This window comes from Diadema antillarum, unplaced genomic scaffold (genome assembly GCF_040938485.1).
Source record: "Diadema antillarum isolate AM-2024a unplaced genomic scaffold, OU_Dant_1.0 seq00000651_RagTag, whole genome shotgun sequence".
Taxonomy (NCBI): Eukaryota; Metazoa; Echinodermata; class Echinoidea; order Diadematoida; family Diadematidae; genus Diadema; species Diadema antillarum.
The window spans coordinates 646,438-668,084 of record NW_027271564.1 but is presented as its reverse complement, the minus strand read 5'-3'; the positions used below and the strand labels follow the sequence as shown (position 1 = coordinate 668,084).

The 21,647-nt window shown below is 37.9% G+C and overlaps 1 protein-coding gene across 1 annotated transcript; it reads right to left on the bottom strand.

The window, feature by feature from the left end:
• Positions 1–966: 966 nt before the first annotated feature.
• On the bottom strand, positions 967–12,792 carry LOC139736514 (uncharacterized). The gene is made up of 9 exons (XM_071647263.1): positions 12,726–12,792; positions 11,922–12,026; positions 8,710–8,790; positions 7,584–7,727; positions 6,932–7,117; positions 4,750–5,089; positions 2,988–3,878; positions 1,878–2,017; positions 967–1,235 (listed from the first exon to the last, which is right to left on the bottom strand). The coding sequence occupies exons 2-9, from the start codon at positions 12,000–12,002 to the stop codon at positions 1,089–1,091; spliced, it is 2,010 nt and encodes a 669-aa protein (XP_071503364.1). The 5' UTR covers positions 12,003–12,026; positions 12,726–12,792; the 3' UTR covers positions 967–1,088.
• Positions 12,793–21,647: the final 8,855 nt, after the last annotated feature.

Here is a 21,647-nt window from a genome sequence, read left to right as displayed (position 1 = left end):
GTAGAAGTATCCTCACCACAACATTACTGTGATAACTTTTTTCAAGGTGTCAGCCTGATGATTTTTGTCCGAAGTTCTAACACTGAACAGTTATTACATTTTATTGCGCATCGCGCATTTGTTTAAAATTTCACTTTTATTTTAACTAATTACTGATACTCGGACAAACTTTCACAGTGAGTTCACATTTGCTTCACATTCTTCTCATTAAGTCATCAAATATGCTGTGGATGATCATTAAGAATACAAACTGTCTTTGTGAGAGAATTTCAATCCTGTTAAAGATTGACCTTTAAAAAAGAGGTCAAAAAGATACCTGCTGGCTTATTGGAATCCTATTGTCATATCTTAGCTAAGAAATGGCCAATCAGTGAACAATGTATCATATCTGATGACAGGAACAGGGCATACATGTATATCTAGCAAGCTTAATTTTTCGCGGATCGGGACTTTTCAACAATTTCGCGAGTGGTGTGATTAACAATTATGGAGTACAGCATTGAATGCAGAAGTGCATGTGTGCAAGTCACATTCATGTCAGGATGCGAGTTTAAATTTTTGCACGTTTTTACATTTGCATATAGCACCTGATTTATGGAATTCAGGAAAATAAAACACCTGCAAAACATTTGACGTATACAGAAGTACTTGAAGACAATTTGAGCAATGATGGTACATACAAGGATATCCAGTGAATACTTCTACTTCATTCTAATCCATTCATCCTGGGAGGTAAGTTGATGCGGAGTGTTCTCTTCTTAACAGGCATCTTTAGGCACCCAAGGCCAATGGAAACAAGTGCACAAGGGCCCCTTCATGTACATGAAACAAAACTTAAATTGGTAATAAACAGGAACAGAACTGTGTTTGTTTGTTTGTTTGTTTTAACAACAACAACAACAACAACAAAAACCTAACACAAAAACAAATCAATTGGTGGTTAGATCTTGTTCAGATATGCTGGGTATTTCAGTTGAGGTATCAGTTATTAAACCCGTTGAGGATGGGCTGATTTTGCTACAACACCCATTTCCCATAGACACCTGCCCGAGTATACACATGGTTTGTGAGGGGAATGACTTGGTGGATCAAATGGCCCTCTGTGAAAGGAAGCTGCTGCCAGCCGGAATAGGAACACGATCTGGAGCAGATTCCATCTCCTCAGCGCTGGGGAAATCTATCCGCACCGTGTGGCCTCGCCCATATCCAGTGAATCCATTGGCTCTTTGTTGGAGCTGTGGAAATGTCAGAATTACACCAATGTTATCATTTCTCCTTATATAAAGTCCTTATGCCATCTATAAATCCTTATACATATCACAGCAATAAGAAACTACACATACATGTATGCCAAGAAGACTCCAAAGCACAAAGCCTCTAACACTATGAAGTACAGAGCATTATGAAGTACAGTGGAACCTCCATGTAAAGAGTTCAGATATAACAAAACCCTCTGGAGACAATGTGATTTCTTGTCCCAGCTCTTCAGATTTCTTTGACTTTGTACACTGATTTAGAGATACACCTGACATCACAAGGTAGTTGTCATAGTTTTTTAAGGTTTATAGGTCCCCATTATTAGGATCCTCTGTCATTAGCAAACAAAAGATACAGTAGCAGGAGAATCAGCAGAATGTTATAGCACAGTGAATCCTTGTTACAAGGTAATTTCACAGGTCCCAGTCTTTATACTTCTTTACTTTTATACCCTGATGTAGCGAGAAAGTCGATATATGTAGCGAGAAAGTCGATATCATCAAAGTTGTGGTGTGTACGTCCTCATTAGATAACAGGATTCTCCTGCACTGATAATTTTGCAGCTTTATGTAGCAGCACATTGTACAGAATAGAGTAGCGCAGATGAATTGCGAGCTCACCTGCGAGGGTCTGGCCATTACGGTGGGTGAGTAGTCACTGATGATGGATGCTCGTCCACGCCCCATTGTTCTGGAGGGGCTGGGAGATAAGTTGTCTAAACCCCTTGCTGGAGTGCTTCTTTCACTCTTCCTGTCCCCAGCTGTTGAAATACAAAAGTACAGAAGTACCACAAGATGATACCAAATATCCTTCTAAAACAGAAGTTTTCGTTATAATTCATGACAACATGTACAACATCGTGGATTAATAATCAAATGTGGCTGCTATTGTTTGCATTACTCCTGGTTCATCACTTTGATCATGATGCCATACAATGACTACTGTAACAGTGGTTTCTTTCGCGGTGGTTTTGTTTTTGTGCTTTTGCGTTTTGAGGTTGAACCGTGAATTTAACATCACGCGAAAATGTTTTGAAAAGTCACGCGAAATTAACCACGCAAGGAAATGTTTTGAACTCGCCACTTGTTACAACGCTGTTGCGCACACATGAAAATTCCGCGCATTGCAGGTATTGATGGTATTGATGGTCAACACACACACAGATTTTGCTGACCGTGAATCTTAACACACGCGAAAAAGTCGGCACCAATGGAAACCGCGAAAGTATCTGTACGCGAAAGAAACCACTTTTACAGTATTTTTTGCACCATATATCAAGCATAAATGGCCAACATAATCTTAATTGCTTCTATATTACCATATGCCTCACAAACATACTCGTTCACCAGCATGAATGATAGTTTTACGATATGACCAAATAGTTGACAAATACGTGTTGTGATAGCATGAAAGTTAGAATAATTACCAAAATCATAGTATCAATTGTGCAACATATGCTTCCAAAATTAGCAAAAAAAAAAAAAAAAAAAGATAAATCCGTTTGCTGCTATATTGATTCTATATTTTCTTCAAAGGCAGGAAAACATGATCATGTCAGATTTTCTCTGACCAAAACTAGACCCGAAGGTTTCTTCATATTGGCTATAGTGGTGTGAACGAATGCACATCCTACATCAGTCTGGAGTAATATTACCAGCTGCAGTAACTGTGACATGTAAAGCATTAATTAGTGTGTCACAAGTCAGTACTGCAATAGGCAAGGACCATACCTTTGCCTCCTGTTCCTTGCATGGGACTGCCCAGCCCCCCACTTCCAGTGGTTGTGCTATCATCAGTGTCGAAGTCATCCTCTTCCTCCCTGTCATTGCTGTTTGTCTCCCACGCAAACTTCCTCCCTGATGCCAAGGCCTTTCCAATGGCCCTGAGTGTTCTTTTCGTGTCAAGTTTCCCCTCCTCCACCGATTTCTTCCTTCCTGAGGCGATGTCAGCATAGGAGCTGCGAGACGAACTCACCTCCTGTGCTGCATGTCCAAGGTTTTTATCACTACAATCCTGTTGTTTCGGCTTTGACTGCTCCTTGGTCCCACTCTCTGCAGTGCTTACCTCGTTCCCACATGAAGCAAGCTTAGACCCAGTGTCACTGCGCAAATTCACAGAGTTACTCCCAGTTCCATGCAAATCATCAGAACCGTAGGCAACCCCTTCCGGACCTTGTTCTCTGGAGCTGTTGTGCCCTCGAGGTTTACTAGTAGACGCTGCCTCAGCAGATTGTGAAGGAGAAATCCTGGTCTTTATATTGCCCCTTGGTCCATGCATGACACCCTGGACTTGGGATGGTTTTGGACTGCTTCTGAAGGGACTACGAGTCTCCTTTGAGACATCACTTGTAGAGGACTCCTGAGAGGAGTGAACAGTCTGATGGGGTAAGGGACTCCTGGACTTGGGTGAAGCATCACAGATTGTCCTCGCTGAAGGAGCCAGAGCATACCTGTGTTGCCACATGTGCTGATCAGTGGTGTCAAAGACGTTGTCGTCGGATCCCTCCGAGCTGTCACTCAGCACCTCCTCCTCCTCCTCCCTTTCCCCATCATTTCCTGTCAGACAGGAGTCTCCTGTTTGCATCAATGGTGGTTGTGGTGGCAAGGTCCTCACTGGCTTTGCTGTGTGGCAAGAAGCCGACAAACATAAATTTCTCTCTCTTCTTCACATCTTTGTTCATTGTAATATTTGCAGTAATATGTACACTATTACAATAGCACCACCAACAGCCCTGGGTCAAAGGTCAAGGCAATACCAAGAGGCATATAAATTACCAAAGTATAGCAGTTTTCTTTATCCAACATTTATAATGCTTTATGCAAATCTTTCCATAACATTTATACATGTATCTTTAAAGAATAATTCTGCATGATTGGAAACCACACATTACATATTGAATGGTACCATTAGTGCATATGCGCATATGCCATGAAATATAATATGAGACGATAACCCAATGATTATCCATGTAGGCTTTGTATCTTTATTTTTGCATGGTTTGATGTGATGGAGAGAATATTGGTCATGTTTGGACCTTGAAAAATGTGTGCATAAAGCATGAAAGGAAAAAAAGGTACATAGGCAAAAGATATCTTACACTACCTACCTCCACACAGAAGAGGAATGACTTAGATGCTGAATACCAGTAAGTACAAAGTGTACTTTAGGCTTCAGAATTTACTTCAAACTCTTTTCACATTTGTCCACCACTGCTGCTGGTGAAATATGAATTGACCTAGCAAGTTACATATGGATGCAAATTTAAAATGCAAAACGATCCTTTGATCACCTCATTTATTTTACTCATTTGAATAAAACAGAAAACTTTAAAGCCTCTAGTATGACAAGTTGGGCACTTGTTTTGTTTTTAAATTGTTTACCAGCTCTGACTAGTTATATTTATCTATCACTGTTGTACATGAACTTTTTGCATCTTTTTTTTTTTCAATTAAAAAAAGAAGAAGAATGAATTGGATTGCAATGACCACTCACCAATCATTCCTTGGCTAATCATCTGGACTGGTACTGCACCTTTGTCCCTTGATGCAGCGTACTGCCTGGGCAGGCCCCGACCACCGGCATTTTCCCCTTGGCGGGGCTGGGGGGCTGACGAGGGCTCCTTTGGCTTTGATCTGCTCCTAGGCAACCCGTCTTGCTGGGCACTCTGGAGAGGTGGTCCTGCGCTGGTAGCATCTCCTCCCTGTGGCCACCGAGGTGGAGGTGGAGCCATGCCTACTGGCGGGGTTTTGACAATAGACGGAGTCCGCTGAGAAACCTTGTGATGGAGGCCATTAATGAGCTCTCTTGGCACATGAGCAGCCCTCTTTGGCATCTGAAATAAGGAGAGTTAATCCATAGAAAACTAGTCCAGAGTATAGTGGGGAAGGTATCTATTGGAAACATGTGTTAAAGCAAAATTACCTCATCATCAATCTCTTTCCAGTTCTAGGACAATTACCCCAAACCATTCTTCTAACCTTAACCCTAATCCTAATCCTGAACCCAATCCTGACACTAACTCAAATTCTAACCCTAACCCTTACCCAAATCATTACTCTGACCCTATCTCTAACCACTTTCTCCTCGCGGGATAATTGTCCTGATACGCTCTTTCAAGTCTGAGAGAATATCAAGCATAACAGTGCATTAACTACACACTTGAAAAGGGCACGTCCTCTTTCACATCCCACACATCACAGATATTACCATATCTAGAAAATGAAAACCAACACCAATGTGAGTGAAGCAAAGTAAGCATGCTGATAACAATCTCAAATCTATAGCTGGAATACAGCCAATTACTTACAGCTATGAACCTTTGACAATTCACATATATATTCATAAAACTGATCATGAATTTTGAAATAAACCTATTACGTTAACTAGGGAGATGGTTATAGGAGGAATTTAAACTCTTCATAATTAGTACAAACATGCTTGGGTTCAAAAGCATTACAATTATGGGATGTTTAACATTTCTCTACCTGTTCATCCCATGTTCGACACCGCTCTATCTCCACATGATTTGAAAAGGAAGAAAAAGTTTTATATGTCATTCACTACAAGCTGTATTTCAACATAAAGTTTTTCCTTAAATACTACAATTTGTTGAGAACTGTTTAGGTAAGAAATCAATTACATTTCAGTTCCCCATGTAATGCGCCATAGAAATTAAATTAAAGTTATATCCTCTTTGAAATAAGAACAAATTTTTCAATGCTGTGCACATGTATGCAGGTTTAATAGTTTCCCATCTTCTAATCTTGCATATTTGATCTTTCAAATAAAGTACTCTGATACAGTGTACAGTTTTCTACTTTTGCAAATAAATGTGTACTTTTTACACTGCATTTGATTTGCTGCTCAAAGTCAAGCACACACATTCATTGTCGCCAGCACATTGAAAGAGAGGGCAAACTGCAGCAGGGAAGGTCATTTCTGCCGTGAGAGTGCTAGTCCTTAATTACTGATGACCTTCTTAGTCAAAGCATCAGGGTACCACTTTTAGTTGAGCGCATCTCGGCATTTGTCAAGCATGACATAATACAAAATAGTGAATAGTCATGAGTGCCATGGTACAAGATTTTGCACAAGGTGAAAGATAGAAGTGCTCTATTCAACGAGGCAAAGCTGAACTGAATAGTGCACCTCATCTTTCACAGAGTATGAAATCTTGTTCCACTGCAGGAGTAAAGACCATACACTATTTGTTTTATACAATACCTTGGATGTCAACAGATGTGGTCTACACAGATTCTTGAATTTAGCACAGAAATGGCTACCACTTTCGAGAATGACGAATGTGTAGCTGCACAGTCACAGTCAGTCGTCAAGTGTATGTATGTACGTACATGAGAAACTGATCGGTTGAAGTTGTTTACAAAAATGATTTTAAAAGGTACACGCTTGCAAGCGCGCTTGTAATCGTTGAGTTCTGGCGGTAAATGGTTGTCTACTGAGACATCAGAGCTGTGCAACGGTAAACATACGTTATCCATTTTTGCTCAAAATTGCACGGCTGACAGCAACAGCGTGCGATGGTACTTTCAACTGCATGTCATGCGATCGGCAATCGACCAATCGGATAGCTACATTCCTTTTAGGTGTTGTATAACAAAGGAGAGCAATTAGTTTCTACTCCTTCTATCTGTAACTACTCCCTGCTTCCACCTACCTGTCTGGCATCCATCTCCAGCCTGTCTCTCTCCACGGAGAGGTAGATGTCAATGGCGCAGGTGAACTCTGCCATCAGCTCCTCCGTGATGGCTGCATGCAGAGGGAGCAGGTGAACGACATCCAGCACAGCGCACCGACAATTAATGGATGGTAGAGGGCGCTGCATCCAGGACGCCTCGTTTTCCTGCAGAAAACAGAGGAGTTTACAGGTCCGCCGCATTACAAGGAGCCCCATGCAAAAATGCACAACCACCAATCTACATCACATGAGCATTGTAACCAAACACATAGGAATGTAAATATTACCCCCCATCCCACCCTGTAATTATTGTACACACCATACACTTTGCAGTGAATTTATTTCTGCGCATTTGGTGAGTCCACTGACCTGTTACCCTCTTGCCATGGTTATTGACAAATAATTTACCCCAAACTTGAGATTATTTTACGACTTCTGGTCCACACAAATATTATGCTTGCAAAATACCGGGTACATACATACAGTGAGTTGAGGCATATACCTGTGTGTAAATATTATGCAGTTGAGTTTCATATACAGAAACTCTATTGCACACATACATGTAGGACTGTAGTTTGGAATCTCGGTTGGTTAAGACAGATAAATATACTGACAACTAGGTTAGACTTACTGAGATATGGCTAGTGCCCTCGCAATGCAGGGCTATGTCTTGTATTGACACGTCGAGGTATTCCAGAATGCACTGCGTCGTTCCCCGCACCCTCGTCGGGAAATGTCCCATGTTCTGCCTTCTCTGTATCAGGATGTCTCCAACCTTTGCAAATTAAGACAAGATGAAGCAGTGGGGCCACGTTAATTGATGTGCTTGACTGAATGATCACTGAATACACCATATATTTTGCAGGGTTTTTATTTTTGGAAAATTTCACGAGACAGGTGCTACTAACAGATTCAACAACACACACAGATATCAACTCTGATTCCAACATGAATGTGATATGCATGCATACATTTCTCCATTCATCACTATACTCCACAACTGCGAATTTAACCACTCATGAAATTGTCTGGAAGTCCCGATTTATGAAAAAATTAGACTTGCTCAATATGTGGTGTATGCAGTAATTGATTGACGGGATAATAGCTGACTTATTTATTTTACCGACTTATACACTTAAAGTTTTGGATAATTACATGCATGATTCACAAACATTCAAACAATACTATGACTATAATTTGTTTATGGACGGCTACGGATGTTATCAACTTAGACAGTGTTGGAAGTGGAGGGACAGGGGAGAGACAAGGGGTAGAAGAAAGGAAGATGGCAATAATGAAGACAGACACATTTTCTCTAGGCATCTTTTTTTGGGGGGGGCGGGGGGAGGAGAGGATAAGTAATATTGTTTTGTCTCTCCACTGGCTCTAGGTTACAAGGAATGATATTGAAAGAAAAATATTCTCTATGGGGCTTGTCATTATGTGCTTACACACAAATTAACACAGATAACATAATCAAACTTACATGTGTATGGAACTCCCACATATTCATGTCTATGTGCAAGACTGCACTGCATGCCAAACACTACGTTGATGAATCTGCAAGTGTATTTTCCCCCATGTGACAGTACTAAGTTAACTATATGCTGATGAGACAGGAGGATATGGGGATAAAACATCAAACAATATGAGTATCCCAACTGATGTATATCTGTAAATACGGATGGTATGATGGAAGTCTTTCATATGACCTGACACAGCAAATATGAAAGAAATAAAAAAACGTTGCATTTTACCTGTGTGTCAAAAACAGAGTTGAGCAGAATGCCGTACTGGTGATACAGGAAGTCGGAGACAAACCTGCTATCGTGGATGACCTGTGAGAAAAGACACATAGGTCACACATAGACACATGTGATTATTGTACATCAGTCTACAGTACAAAACACTTTCATTCAGCTTCCAGAGTTCATTTAAGATGTAGACACAAAGAAAACACACTTGGACATTGCTTCAATCTGTTTTGAATTTACATCTGCAGGAATGCTACACATTAGTTGTGATGAATTCATTATGTAAATCATATTCATCCTATTTCATGTGTCATGGATAGTAATTACAGGAAAAGTCCTCCCCAGAAAAATAAGTTTGATTGGAAAGAACCAGAAACAAAAGGGGACAGTGAAAGTTTGACCAAATTCTGATAATTCTGAATTTCAAGAAAGTTATGAAATTCTGAAGGTGTGGCCAATCAAAGAGAAATTGGGCAATTCCGCAGTTAGGTGGACATGACATGGATAAAAGAAATGTGCCTCTTTATCTTACTCTTTAATCTAGGTATCAACTAATGCCAAGGATGTTCACCAATCATTAAGGTCTTTCAAATTCAGTAGATTTTATCTTTCGTATTGATTGATTTTGCGAGATCTAAAACCATCATTTAAAATGTACATGTGGGACTGGGGATGCTGAAATTCACTTAAATGCAAATTACAGTGGGTTCCTTTGAAATTTTTTCCTCAAAGTTTTGCTAAAGGGTAAAAGATAAATACATTTAAATACTCCAGAAGTCATGTGACATTTTGTCAATTACAAAAGGGTGAAATGACCTGCGGAATTACTCCGGACAAATGTAACGTTACTAACCGTAACGTTACTAACCATGCTTTTGGGGGTCTAGCTAAGAAATTATTGGTCGAACTGCTAAAAAACATTGTGTGAACATTTGTCATGATGCAATAATTGAAATTGATGCAACACTTTGTTTGAAGTAACTTGAATTTTTGCACACTTTTTGTTACAAGACATTGATTTTTTTCTCATGTCCTTTTTTCGTTACGTTACTAACCAGCCCTTTAAGTTGCCATAGCAATGCTATTATTTCTTGGATTGTATTCATTCTTTTCTGTATCATAAACCTGGGAAGGATGAACATGTTTTTGACATAATTTTGGCTTGAAATGAATAAATGGTAATTTAGTAGTAAAAACAAATATCTAAATTTGTTCAAATGTAACGTTACTAACCGCGGAATTGCCCAATTGATGACACTTTGATGTAGCAGGCAATCTCATCATCCATTTGCCTTGTGCATCAAATTCCGTAAAATCTCTTCTCTTTTCATTATTAATGAAGGAATTTAGTTTTTCATGCAGAGGTTGCATAGAATAAAATTTACAATGGTTGTATATGGGGTGCAACTACAACTGGAAATTAAATTGACTGGAAAAATGAAAACTTCATCATTTACAGTACAGAGAAAATAGGGGGTGAGCTCGTGTATGACATCATGCAATTGCAAATTTGTATTTGATGGATCAAATCTTCAAAAAATCAGAACTTTTGATCAGTGTTGATCAGACTTTGCTCAAAATATAAGTCTTGTTCCTCTAATTCTTCTATTTCTATTCAAACACAGTAATTTTCAGGGTGGACTTCCCCCTTCAGTACAGTATTTATTATCCACACTTACATGTCATATAGCACTATACTGTACATTTGTCATTCCTGTATTTTCCCTCCACGCCTGTACCACATGTGCAGTTTACCTTATTTCCCATTGTAGGTCTACTCTACTTCAAGAACAGTGTATACATTCTCACCCTTCCCTATTCATTGAAAAGGCCAGAGCATTACTAGTACTTAGGCCTTTGTTGGCAGTAATCCTTACCCTTCCCTACTCATTCAAAAACAGGGCAGGAAGTTTATGTTTGTACACTTGACAATGGAACAAAACACCTATCCTGTCTTGAATGGTCAGTGTAGCTTGGTTTGTGAGAAAATCTCTGAGTTCTTAACCAGTGCCTCCTGCAATTCTCCAAGTGCTGTTAATGCCCCCAAACGAGACTCTTTTGCCCTTCAACAGAGAAGGGACAGGTTGATAATCCACCTGTGCAAAAGCAGTCAAGCGGTATATGTATCCCCTTTCCATGGTCAAGTACAATGTACATGCACCATCGAACAATGAGAGTATCGATCTGGTGCAGGGCCAAGGATGAATAGAGTGTGCCCTGATGGGCTCAGAATCTCTTTTGTTCTACACAAAACCAGGCACCTGAATGAGGTCAACGAACACAAAAATCTACTGAGATCAGCCTTGATTGCCGCGTACATGTTCATAAGAGTTTTATAGCAGAACAAGTGCAAACTAAATTGGAAAAAGGTAAATAATACTGTGATATACGCAGTTTTCCCACTGAAAGAGAACAGGTGCTGTTAGAATAAACTCTGATCTTTTTATCAAACCCATTTTTCTTGGCAGTATAACACAAATAAACATGACTTTAGGTCACAAATGCAGGCACTCTTGTCTTCATCTTGGGAACCAGGTTCCTGTATATCAGTTGCCCCCACGGGAACCTGGTAAGGAATGGGTTAAGCTACACCCTGGTGACTGCTTTGTAACCCTGGAATAAAGAGAAATTTGATGCATTCCCTGAGCTATTGTACCTTTTTTTTCTGTCGGGGGGGGGGGGGGGGGGGGTTCTTTTGCAAGCTTTTGTGAGCTTTTGTGAATTAGGTTATGCATGCTAGCACTTCAAATACCTGGGGTTCACATGCAATTCTGTCACATTTACATAAGATATGTAAGCACACTCTTTGAAATGAAGTAGAAACCAAAATTGCCTTGAATTTCACTCATGCCAGATTTTCCTGATGCTTGATTTAGAGCTAAGTGTACAAGAGTGATTTTTGTTGTTTATTTGTTTGTTTGCTTGATTGCTTTTTTACTTTTCTTCTTTTTAGTTGTTCAGGGCTATTTCTAAGGTCTTGAATTTGCTTTACGATGTCATGCCATGAAACATATTGTCTTGATTTTTTTTTTTTTATTTTAGCCCTTAATTTTGATGTTTACCCACATATTCATCAATACGATATGATGCAACAAGGAGTGTTAAGTTGAAGCTCCACTGCCAATATCCTTATAGTTCTTTGACAGTCACCATAATGTTGAATAGTGTCACCAATTTGCCACAGGTAGGGCCACAAAAATTTAATAAAATCTTACTTTTGTGATATTTGTTGCTTCCAGGATGTCTATGAAGCTTTGGGTGAAGAGAGCGGGGCCAAGAGCAAGGGCATCAAACATATAGACTGTCTCCCCGCACTGGACCTAGGAGTTAACAGAAATTGGCAATTACTCTAAGAACAATACCAAAAAGGAGGGACATACAGTAACATTGTAATATATGTGAAATATGGAAAATGTACATCTGATTTGTGATTTAAAAATACATATACAAATGTATATAAACAAATATTAGATATCTAAATAAAAGACTAACAAGAGCAAAAGTGATGTAATAAAAAGTAACAGGAATGTTGATGCCAAAATCATTGTGAATTATGGCATAACAACATTATAGCTGGCCTATGAATGTCTGCATTGCTACACCAAAATTTGTTCATATCCATAATTATCAATAACATTTGTGTGCTGAAAAATGTATTGTTGATTGGAGACATTTGATTAAGTATGGCCTTTATTAACAGGGTTTCTACACTTATATATGGATGTCCACACCATTAAAAACAAGTAAAACACAAACGACAGAAATTTGTTCACTAAGATGAAACAATTCTAAAAACATAGAAGGTAGACAAATAGGACAGATATACAAATTCAAAGTCTTGTTATTTGAAAGTAAGTCATAGCTATGAATTAGATCTGTGATGATGAAATTCATGTCTTTAAGGAATAACTTGTATCAGTCATTGTTGATCCTCCATTACCCCCCATCCCCCCCCCCCCCCCCCACACACACACACACACAAATTATGTGGTTTAGTGGAAATAAATGGAGGTTGTTACCAGAATCAGGGAGAGCTTCCCTCTCCGCCCAATTTGGACTCCTTTCAAAGCCAGCCCAATGGCCGCCTGTTGGTCCATGTCTCCTACCTAGATAGAATAGAATAACAAAACAATACTTATGAATGAAATCTCATGTATGCTATCTTTCTTTTCCTTTTTCTTTTCTTTTTTTTTTTTAAGCAAAGGTAGCCTGCTCCACAAGAGGGCCTGGCAATATTATGATATTACTCTCAAGACACAAGGGTGATTATGATCAGTTTCAAATATGTCATTTTCAGACAGAAGTGTACAAAAAATATAATTTTGTCCATAAAGTAGAGAAGTTGATACTTGAATGGATGCATGTAAACTTGACAAGGACTTGAGAAGAGTGTGTTTCTATAAATCAATTCACTGTCATAATCTATCTACCTAAGAACTCCATTTCTACAAATGATCTGCATACTCTGAAAATAGAGAATTAAAAAAAGAAAAGGCTCTTCTGGCACAATTGGAAACCCTTGATAAAATGGATTGGAAAGTTAATTAATGGGTGCTTAAATGATCCGAGTGTCAAAAATACTATAATATCTTCATTGATGAAGACTAATTTGAAAATAATATAGTAGATATAACAAAGTAGATACGGAGGGGAAGAACCTATATGTGAAGCATCATTTAATTCACAAAAGTCAACACAAATAATGTTAGTAGATCAAGCAAATTACACTTACTGCAAGGGCATACTGGTTGTCTATCTTATTAATTAGAGTGAACGACTGGCCTTTTCCTCTTTGGAGATCTGCAAATACACAGATAATAGAAATGTGAATGAATGAATGAATGAATGAATGAATGAATGAATGAATGAATGAACAAACAAACAAACAAACAAACAAACAAACAAACAAATGAATGAACGAACGAACAAATGGATGAATCAATGAATCAATGAATAAATATAAACATACACAGAAATTCATAAATTGATACTCTACATCCATGCAAGATTTCGCATTAACACTGAATTCTTTATGAAACTATGATAAATTGTTAAAGAGATGATGAATCATTGATGATGATAGCATATGTTTGCAAGATACTTTGAGAAATACAAATTAAGAGCATCAATAACTGGTTATTTAAACAGTGACAACTTCAAAGATTACAAGACATAAGGAAATGATTAAGGTCAATGCACATTCTTACAAGAAAGATGAAAGAAGGGTTCATAGAGTACATATTACATTTAAGGTAAACAACAATAAATGTAACATTTGAAATATGCAATACAGCTCAGAGAGGAACACTATGTTGATATTGATCCTAGTTGATCCAAGAAGTTATAAAGTTGTGTTTGACTGTACTCACAAACAACAACACTTTTTTTTTTTCTTCTAGACAAATATTATATACTTAGTTAAGTACGGGCACTCCCTTTTGACTTTCGGCACTGTTTCTGCTTGACTGAATTTTGCATCCAATCTTCAAATGAATATGAGATATTCACATTAATGTTACAATGCACACATGCATGAAGCAGTTTCAGAGTCTAAGCAACTGAATTATAAATTAGGAAAGAGTTCATTGGTGAGAGAAAAAAAAATCAATACAAACACCCCCTTACTACAAGCTTCATACCTTGGGATTTATTTGGTGGTGATCTCAATGTTTGATTACCAGATTTTGTCTCCAGGCTTGCATATTTTTCAACAAGTTCCACATTTTCAACCCCATTGCAAATCTCCTCAGGAATATCAGCTGTGGCATTGATCTGTTGACTGAAAAAAAACAAACAAACAAACAAACAAAGCATTTATTATATGGTTGTATGATGTAAGCACCATGATCCTGTATGAACGTAGATGGCTTTATACACACTGCACTGATATTTTAAAGCAGATTATAGTACAATCAAATTAATATATGGACACTAATATCAATTCTTAATTTGTAATATTATCAGACAATATAATGTAAAATCACGGTCATCCGTGGATTATTGTCATACCAATCATAATTTTCATGTATTGTTGCTGATTCATATTGCACACACACAAAATCAGCATTGGGTAAGTAACACATTTAACACACATATCCACAAGGACACAGGAAAACAGATTGCTTATGAGTAACTTTGACTTCTGTTGATGTAATGATGTATGTCTATTACTTCAGAATGGTGAAGTATTGGGTGTACAGCTGTAAGTTGATGGTATAAGAGCACTATTCCTGGTATGACATCTAGGTACTTATTACCTGCAGGTAAAGAAATCCTTGAAATACAAGAACCCCAGCAGTTGTAATGCAAAGAGGAGAGCTTTACCTTAGTGATGGACCACCAGCAAAAGGGACGGTCACTTCTTGGCTGTACATTGGCTGCAGGTCAACATCCCATTCATTCCTTGGTGGCTCAGCCTGCAATGCACAATACCCATTAAGCAATAAGCACTGACATCATGCTAATGTACACAGGGGTGGATCCAGGAATGCCATATAAAGGGGGGGGGGGGGGGGGGGGCGCACACACTCTCCCCCCCCCCCCCCCCCATTTTTTATTTTTTATTCTTTTGTTTTAACAAAAATTAAAGGGGGGCGCGCATCCGGTGTACTCCCCCCTGGATCCACCACTGGTACATGTACTGTTTCTTCTTTTGTGTCTCTTGTATGCTAATTGAGTTACATGTGGCTTTTCATAATCACACTATCATTGGCATCCAAACATTTTCTGTCTTTGCTGTCAAACTGAAATTTGATGAAAACTTTTTAAAATTAAAAATAACAGAAGTCATGTTAAGTACAAGAGAAGTACTTCAGATCCATGGAAAACTTGTAGTTTCCATTTTTAGCATGCAGCATAAACTTTCTGGCCCTGACTTATTATCACCAGCAGCCCAGAAGCTCATCACAAAGTTTTTTTCTTCTACTCAATGTTTTTACTAAAGCTGATCTGCACTCGGCCTCCTTTTACAGAATCTCATCTCATCTTTTAATGGGAAATTTGTCACGACATCATTCTAGAAAAGAAAATGAAACAGAAGATGTATAACTTCTTTGTGTACCTTCATCCAAGCTGACTATTAAAAATGCTTTTATGCATCAATATTGCACACACTGTAAGGATGACAGTTTTGGTACAATGCACATATACAAATTGAAAGTTACTTAAGTTGTCATTACAGGTCTAAGGATATTTTCATTATTTATGTTAATAGAAATGCCTGTGCATTAATCTAAGTTGTTTACGATGCAATGCATGAACTACATGCAGACTTCCTTTGCTTTACCTGAGTAGCATAATCATCAAATATTTCTGGTGAATGTTGGCCATCAATTTCAAATTCTGGTTGTCTGGGAGCTGCCTCAACTGGAGGTTCTGAAGCTGTCAGACTTTCTTCTATCACCTCCACTGAAAATTTTAAGGGAGAAAGGAAAATAAAATTGAAGTGTCATTGTCTGTACAGGAACAAAAGGAACTAAAGACAAAACACACACACAAATAAACAAACAAAACAAAAATAACAGTACAAACATGATATTTCCTGTGATCTTTAGATACAAGAGTTTCTTCACTGATACTGGACAATATAAACTTCCTACTGCCCATAAGATATAATAACAAGCCTCAATGGCCATTTCATAGTAGACTAGATACCATCGCACACATCAAGACTTTTTCTTTCTTCATTTGTTTGTTTGTTTTTTTATTCTTGTTGGTTCTCTTCTCTGTTTCACGGATGTTTTGAAAGAACACATTTTGAATTTGCCACATGCAAACTGATAGTAAAAATCCCTGACATTGTCATTTGAATACCATAGTTTTGTTGCAGAGTAAGAAAAAGAAGAGATGGAAGAACAGACAGACATGCAGAGAGAGCAAAAATAAAATGTCATCTTCTTGCTTTGCTTGTACAGCTGCATCTATTCTATTAGCATATTCCACTTGTTATTTCTTTTCTTTAATCTGAAATGGCACACTATAAACACCCTTTCCCTTTCATCCCATCAGGTTAGCATGAGAGTAGTTTGCAGTCTGAGTGATCATTTTTTAGCAAATGATCATTGCAGAATTGTTTTGATACTCACAATCTTCTATCTCTTGGCCATAGAAATTTAGTAGTCCAAGAAATCTTTGACCAGACGGCAGTGCTCTCGCTGAAATAAAGAAAGACCATATCATAAACAGCAATTGAAGTGTGTTAATAAATATATCAGAATAGATACAACTGTTTGTAGAGAAACCTCCAAACTATCATATCATACAAATGTAGGCATAATTTACCATTTGCAGATGAAACAAAAACCCAGCATTAGTGCTTCGAATTAGTTCTAAAATGTGAGTTAGGGATAGCAACAACCACTGTAAAAATTTAAATCCGTATATAATCGATGTTTTTATTGTTAAATACACAAATTGTGAACAATAGTTATAATAAAAAAGTTTCCAGATTAAACTGTCTACAGTTATGGTTTTATTGAGAAAGATACTGCTATATCTCCTTAAATTTCAGGCTTTAATGCAAAAATTTTATACGGTAGGATGTTTTGTGATATAACAGACCTACACATATGCATCAAATGTGATATCTAAAACATTTTTTTAAATCACTGCTCCCAAAGGTAAACAGGACCTTTAAAGAAAGCATGACATACAATATACATGTAATTTGAGAGCAATTTGAAAAGAAGCCTGCCAACGCTGTCAAAATTTGTAGTACAAGAACAATGTACATGCAAGTCCATACAATATCCATTATTACAGAAATTAGAAATTGAGCATAATAGACTTTCCTGCTTATCATGTCTAATGATGAAAACAGTTCGCTGTTAACACTTGTTTTTGCCAAAGTGGGCTACATTTGTCAAGTAGTCCCACCAATTATCCCATACTGCTTGTCCTTGCAAACCAGCACTACAGCAGGAGGGTTAGCATTGTAATTGCAGTGAGTCCCAAGCATTTTATAAGCAAGCCAGTAAAGTGCAGTCTGTATAGTCTGAAAGAAAGTAAAATTGAATAAATTACCTACGGTTTTTACTAAAATCAGAAATATTCATGAGTTTGATAAGGAACCAAGATTCGTGAAACTAAAATGTACACATAAAGTTCTTGTCTAAACTTTACACTTAAATACCAAGCCAAGGTGTTATGTTGTATGTCTGTATCGAATGCCAGTAACAATTTGCGTGAAAAAAAAAAAAAAAGGCCCTCAGCTCCAATTCCCCAAAACAAAAAAAATCATGTGTTAATAGAACATATCGAATGTCCATTTCGTCTATTTCTGGTTTTACAGTACACTCAGGTTTAAAGGTGCATGGTCCCCGTGTTTTAGTCAAATGTGTACGCGGGCGCACGGCGCAAGTTTCCTATAGAGACCTACGCTATCGACTCCTCTTTGGCGCTTACGCTTTGGCCCACTTTCCCGAGTCCGAAGAAGTCCGATTCACTGTAGTCAGTGGTCCGATCACAGTTCGGCTCATGATTCGGCTGAGGGGGATGACAGCTTTAGCAAACTTCTTTTGTGATGTCATAATAACAAGCACATATGCATGCACCCTGGCATTACTACAGACTGCGCGATGCGCAGAGAAGACAACAAAGGCAACGTTACTTAGCAACACCTACGCACTTTACTCTTGATGACAGCTCTACTTCGGTGATCTTCGGCAGTATCATCAACAGCGCCATCTACACTACCGGGACTATGCCCCTTTAAGCAAATGAGAAACGAGATAAAGCCAGAAACCTACTCAAGTACTGACGACAATCAGAGAGTTTTTCAATAATATATTAGACCTCTATATTTTATTTATAATGAATTTTTCACTTCATATTGTCACGTAGCTTACAACATATTGCACAACATAATTAACAATGATTTAGGACCGAGGTGAAAAAGCTAACGGGGTGAAACCATTATATTTATAACTACTGTACCCACTAGCTAGGCACTACATGCTAGCAACTAGCCCGACCAGACGCTGTTACTACGCTACTGAGTATGCGAAAACAGCAGTACAGCGACTGGGCTGTGTATAGCTGTAGCTAGCAACTAGCCCGACCAGTCCCCGTGCGCCAGCACGACACTTGTGTACAACGACAGGGCCAGGGCTGTGTGCTAGCTAGCAATTAACCCCGTCGCGGGGCGCCGGGCTGTAATATAGTAATACGGTACGTATTTGTCCGTATGGGGTCGCTGCTGCGGTTAACTCAGACTTACCTTTCTCGAGGGAAAGTTTCTTTGAAACTGCATCCATAGAATGCAAGGTCCCTTCATAAATTCCCTCCTTTGTTTTTAACTTAATTCTTGCACCAACGTAACTTGACATCTTGCTTGCTTGTTAATGTTGGGCCTGGCTGGGGTCTATCACGTTTGTTTCGAAGAGGTTATGTTTTTGCTACATGCGTACTAGCGTAGCTTCTCGCCAACTTAGTGCACGCGTGTAACGCAGTGTGTTGAGCTGGAGACCTCAAAGAGCGAAGAAGTACAGTGCGCATAGACTTCTGAGGGGTTTTTGTTTAACGCGCTAACCGACAGCTGGCGCACTTTACTTTTTACGAAAATGTTAATAATGGCTACGAGTAAAGAACTGCACGCGTAATTGCACAAAACAAACACATTAGTCAAGCAAACAACCAAACAAACCGCAAAACACTTTGCTTCAGAAACAAATGAATCAGACTACATTTATAATGCATGCAAATCTAGTCTACAGGTTATCAGGCATCTGAAAAAGAATGAAACAATTACTTCGAGACATGAAAAAAAAATCTTTGTCTTTATAGCAAATTATGTCAATACCCCCTTCCCTAAACTGTTGAATAAACTAATAGATTGTCATACACACATACATACACACACAAAATATGACAATGATTATAAAATCTTTTACATAGTAGAGGTCTTTAACAACAAGTGGTTCACTCAATTGATACATTTGATAGACACCTAACTGTACGTTGAATGAATTAAGTTTTTATAATTGGTAAGGCCATGTGTTTTCCAATATAGTCAATCCTACCTCAGTTTGGTTTATGCAGTGTGTTATGTTTGTTTTTGTAAATGCGCTGTTGTTTATCTGCACTACAAGTATACTTTTATTGCTTTTATTGCCCGTGTGTCTGCTTTGCTCGCTGTGCTTTTTGTTGACGCGCCCCCATTAATGTATAGGCTTACATAACTTGTCATTGATTTTATGGTATGTTATTGAAGGAAACAAACGTCCGATCTATTATTTGATTTGAAATTGGATTTGAAATTGAATTCAGAGAAGGAAAATGATTTTGGTATTAAGCAAAAGCAATTCAAACAATTCACAGCACAATCCATGCATAATGAAGAACAAAGTAGAAGGCTTACTTAAGTAATATAGGCCAAATATTACACAATATATTGGTATAAATATTATGCTACACTATATAAGGTATACATTAAATGTAGTGATTGAATTTGTCTGTAACACCATATATACGCATGTTCGATGGGAACAGTTTCTTTTTTTCCTTTTTTTTTTCTTGGGAGGCAAGGAAACCATGCAAGGCTAAGTTCATGCAAAGAGAGAGAGAGAGAGAGAGAGAGAGAGAGAGAGAAACCGTAACAGAGCGCAGCAGGTCTCATATAACTGTTAACATTGATATAGACCCTGCAGCATACAATGAAGAGTTTGTTCGCAAAAACTAATAAGTCCATTTTTGAAGATTTTGAAGTATACGGTCTCTGTCATAAAGTACCAAAAAAAAACCTTTTAAATAATATATTGGTCACTACATATGAAGGTACATTTTTGAAGTTATGATCAAAAGAAGCAAAAATTTTCTTGTTATTCTCTTTATTTTTCTTGACCTTTAATCGCTAATATCTCCATTTGGCAAATATGGACTTATCGGTTTTTGCAAACAAACTCTTCATATACATTTTTGTAATATATTCATTAGGTCGTATGTTTCCGCTAGGCTCGGGCAGTATATATATATCAATCAAGTTATCTTTATTTGCGGCACGACTATGGTCACTATTATAAGAAAGGTTTCCGGATATTCCACACCAAAATACTTCTTTGTTTATATTAGTATATTCAGGCCCGTAAAAATATATCAGTAACCTGAGCAATATATATCACTAACCTGAGCAATATACCGTGTTTTACTCCTCCTGCCATACATTCACAATACATTGTACATGAAATAAGATTACATCATATATCTAAACAAAATCCAAGAAAACTCTCTCTTCATCAATCATTTCATGCAATTTATATACAAAAAAAAAAAGAATCTCACATTGGCCGACATGATTATACTCTCTTTCTTTTTTTCGAACAAAATGTCGAAAACAAAGAAAGATGTGAAATCATCTTGCCCAATACCCCATCACACTCTCAGGGAGGAGTATACTTTTTTGGGTTTTTTTTTTAAAAATGATATATTGCATTCTTCCTCCTGCTATCCATATCAAATACATAAGATTATTATAGTCAATCATATACAGTAGAACAAAATGAATACTTGTAAGTATAGTACTCAATGATTGAATACTATTAAAGTATACATTCCTCCCAATCGAGATGACGCTGTGTGAAACTCCATTATTGTACGTAATATCATAGTGCAACTGAAATTTATCGTTTGCACACACAGGAAAATATATCTAAACTACTAGTAAATAAAGTTATAAAGAAAAATCTCAACGATTTTCTCTATCACATATTGATACATTGTACTGGTCAGAGAGGTAACCTCCCTTGTAAACTTGGCCACGGAAATAGAGTTCTTATTTCGCCCGAGAAGTTTATAATCCTCGTGCAGGCATGCGCTGAGCAATCGTGCGCGTGACAAAATTTATGCAATGTTTACTTAACGTTCTGTATACGCTGACCTCATTCAGTAGTCGGTCGCGGTACTTGTACGTTAGCATAGCAGAACATACGAGGCACTTTGGGGAATTT